At 34.2% G+C, this 3306-nt stretch overlaps 1 protein-coding gene across 4 annotated transcripts in view; it reads left to right on the top strand.

Moving 5' to 3' along the window:
- LOC101848576 (protein mono-ADP-ribosyltransferase PARP14) overlaps positions 1–3306 on the top strand; it is an 89780-nt gene that overhangs the window by 66735 nt on the left and 19739 nt on the right. For all 4 annotated transcript variants that reach the window (XM_035968780.1, XM_005094453.3, XM_013080346.2 and 1 more), the window contains one exon: positions 895–1064. In XM_035968780.1, the coding sequence (XP_035824673.1) occupies positions 895–1064 (170 nt within the window). The remainder of the gene's footprint in view (positions 1–894; positions 1065–3306) is intronic.

Here is a 3306-nt window from a genome sequence, read left to right as displayed (position 1 = left end):
GCAGAAAGTGGAAATGAAAGCAGACAACAGAACATTGCTAGAGAGCTGGAAAGGAGGTGAAAGGAGACAATTTTAGAGAAGAAAATTTTATGGTCGCTACCCGGATTCGAACCCAGGACCTTTGAATGAGAGGCCAACACCTTAACCTCTAGGCCACGAGAGCCCCCATATATATATATATATATGATTGTGCATGCCAGAGTGGGAGACTGAGAATGAGTGAAAGAGAAAGAGAGGGGGAGAGAGAGAGAGAATGGAAATGTCTTTCTGTTTATAGAGAACAAATGTTTTAATGAATGTTTGTAGTTATTGTAGTTTCAATTTTATTTTGGCCCTTTGTGAATTTTTATTGCATTGTTGAATACTTTTAGTGAATGCATTGCCAAGCTCACTGCGAGACAGTTTTTCTCATAGAATGTTTTTATACATATAAACATACGTATGAATATACATAATACTGTGTTTTATGTACAATGTCGATTGATTTTTAAGATGTGATGTCTTTTTTTATGTAATATGCCTTGAGTATTTTTTTTTTAATGGAAGTGCGCAGCATATATGCTATAATTTATTATTATTATTATTAATTCATTTCTTCCCTAACATCGATACAATTACAGTATGTTGATAGGATATATATAAGGACATCTGTTTATAAATATGAGATTAAAAGTTGGTTTCGAAAGGAGGATCATTAACATTTCCCTCTTTCCTTCCCATTTATTATTTTTTGTCAGTGGTCTCACTTGATCCCTAGTTGTCTGTACATTTAATAACTTTTGATATATCAATTTCCTTGCCCGCTGAATAAAAAGTCTTTAGAAATCATGTAGTCTTGTATTTGATGCAGACATGATGATGCTACATTTGATATATTTGTAATTGTTTTTACAGAGTCTGCTCAACAGTTGAATGTGGTATCTCAGAGTGTTCAGGTGGAGATCGTTTTCAGTGATGATACACAGTTCGAGAAAGTGGCAAAGTCTGTTGCCAAAGAATGTGGAAAGGCTTATAAAATCAAAGAGGAGAAAAAGGAGCATTTTAAAAGGTTGACTGAGTCACAGGTAAGCTGACAGCTAATCAAGCTTTCGCTCAGAGAATTCTGTTAGGAATGGCTTTTGGATTCAACACAATATGGAGGGAGTAGGATAAGTGTCTATTCTTCTTATTACCTGTGGCTGTTGACGCTTTATTAACTGAGCCCTAACTGAGAAGGACAGGGAAAAGGGAAGGAGAATAAATTAATGGTTGAAAATGTACAGTAGTACTGTTTATTTGGTATATATGACCAACCTGAACTTGGACCCTAATAATATTGATTTTCTTCAACACTGGCAGTTTCCAAACCTCTACAATATCAGTGCAGGTTTTTATTGTTGGACATTCTAAATTTTTTTAATTTTAGCAGCCAATACTTCAAAAATTAGCAACCATTGGTTTGAAGGAAAGGGTAGAAATAACTTTGTTTTTACCAGTAAGCTATAACTTAAATCCAGATATTTTTTGGAATAAGTTTATAAAGACTATCTATAGATGTGATTATTAGCTCCCCTTTGCCTTTTGCCTAAAAATTAAAAAGAATACATCTTTAAAAAATGGCTCATGTAACTTTGTATAGGGCTGCTACATAAATTATAGTCATGCAAAATTGGAAGTGAATTGAAAGAAAATTAATTAATTAAGAAAAATACTAAAATGTGAATAAGAGTTTTTTTAAATGTGAAACTGAAACAATCTAAAAGAGCATCAAAGAAATGCAAACAATTTACATTACTATCAAGTTTACCTTTTGAAAGACATTTTATACTTTTCACATGGGCAGGAAATGGAAGTACTAGTATAGGCCTTTGTTTGGTAATTAAGAATATAGTTTGTGAATCACAAGAGACGCAAAATAGTATTAGAATTTGGAAAATAATGGATAAATAGAGTAAATGATGTGAGGTACCGGTAACCATCAGAAATGTTATTTTTAGCAAAATAAGATTGTTGGCAAATCATGGGTGTTGTGTGTGCTGATGGAAATAGAAAAAAATATATATATTACGGATTAAGCAAAGTTTTATCGTTGGCCTACACTTGCTTTAACTGGATATTGTCATCCAAAGATGTATGTCCCTAATTTTGCCAGCTTATTATTTACACATTGGAGTCAAAGTTGGGGATGTTTTGATGAAAAAAAACTGGCTCCTCTAAGCTGTTTAGTATTATTCAAGGAGATTAAAAGTAATGGAGGATGCTCTGTGGGCGGCACCGCACGCCTGATAGGAGCCCTCTCTCGCGGCGGAACTGTGGGCTACCTGCGCTGCACGAATGCCCTTCTCAGGCGCTGAAATCTAGATAAGGAAGAAGGCTTTATTTTGAGGCCCTTGAGATTAGGCAAGTCAATTAGTAAAAATGCCTTGCACCTGTGTTGTATTTAAGTGTAAGAACCGATATGATGCTGCAGTGGACCGAAGTTTTCAGTTAAGTTGTTTTCCTTTTTAAAAAATTTGAATGAAAGTGTTTCTATGCCCCCAGCAACACAATTTAAATCATTAATATTCATTAAGAGGCTGGCTCCGGCGCTACCTGCCAAGGCCAACCCAGGCTGAAAGGGATACAACACCACAGCAGAAAGACGGAGATACTCAATTTTTTTAAAGTATTCTTATTCATAAATATATATAATTATTATGTGTATATATATAATTATTATGTGTGTGTATGTATATACATATTATACATTTTAATTAAAGATATTGCTTTACTTTGTGTGTGCAAATTAGATGCTACTGTAGTCTAAATGTAGATATCTAGAGGCTCCATTAGAACATGAAATCAACAACAATAATGATGAATATTTTCTATTTTAAAGAAACACCAAACCATATCAGATGAGGGGAGAGGGTAGGGTGGGGTGGATAAGAGTTTGAGTCTTGTTAGATAGAACTATACTCGTTTTAATTCTATTGTTGTAGTATTCACCTAAGATCCCACAATCAATAATTCCGGTTCACTTAAGATTCTGCTGTTAAAAAATAAACCAAACAAAGCAACAACAAATTTTACTTCACAAGAGTCATCACTAAGATAAATTTTCCCCCACTGGAGTGTAATAAGGGACTAAAAGCGCTGCTCTCCATATCATACTTTACGGAAAAAAAAACCCTTCAAAGGTCATCCACGCTCATGCATGCGATCACACCTCCAAGGGTGCTGTTATCTCTTTTTTTTAAATATTTGAAATCATTGTGCGCTCCACTTTGTGAAAACCAGGAAACAAAATTATTGTGATCAATAATATTATTTATAGACCAAGACATA

The sequence above is a fragment of the Aplysia californica genome, unplaced genomic scaffold (genome assembly GCF_000002075.1).
Source record: "Aplysia californica isolate F4 #8 unplaced genomic scaffold, AplCal3.0 scaffold00082, whole genome shotgun sequence".
Taxonomy (NCBI): Eukaryota; Metazoa; Mollusca; class Gastropoda; order Aplysiida; family Aplysiidae; genus Aplysia; species Aplysia californica.
The sequence above is the reverse complement of the archived record's forward strand: the minus strand, read 5'-3'. Positions and strand labels throughout refer to the sequence as shown.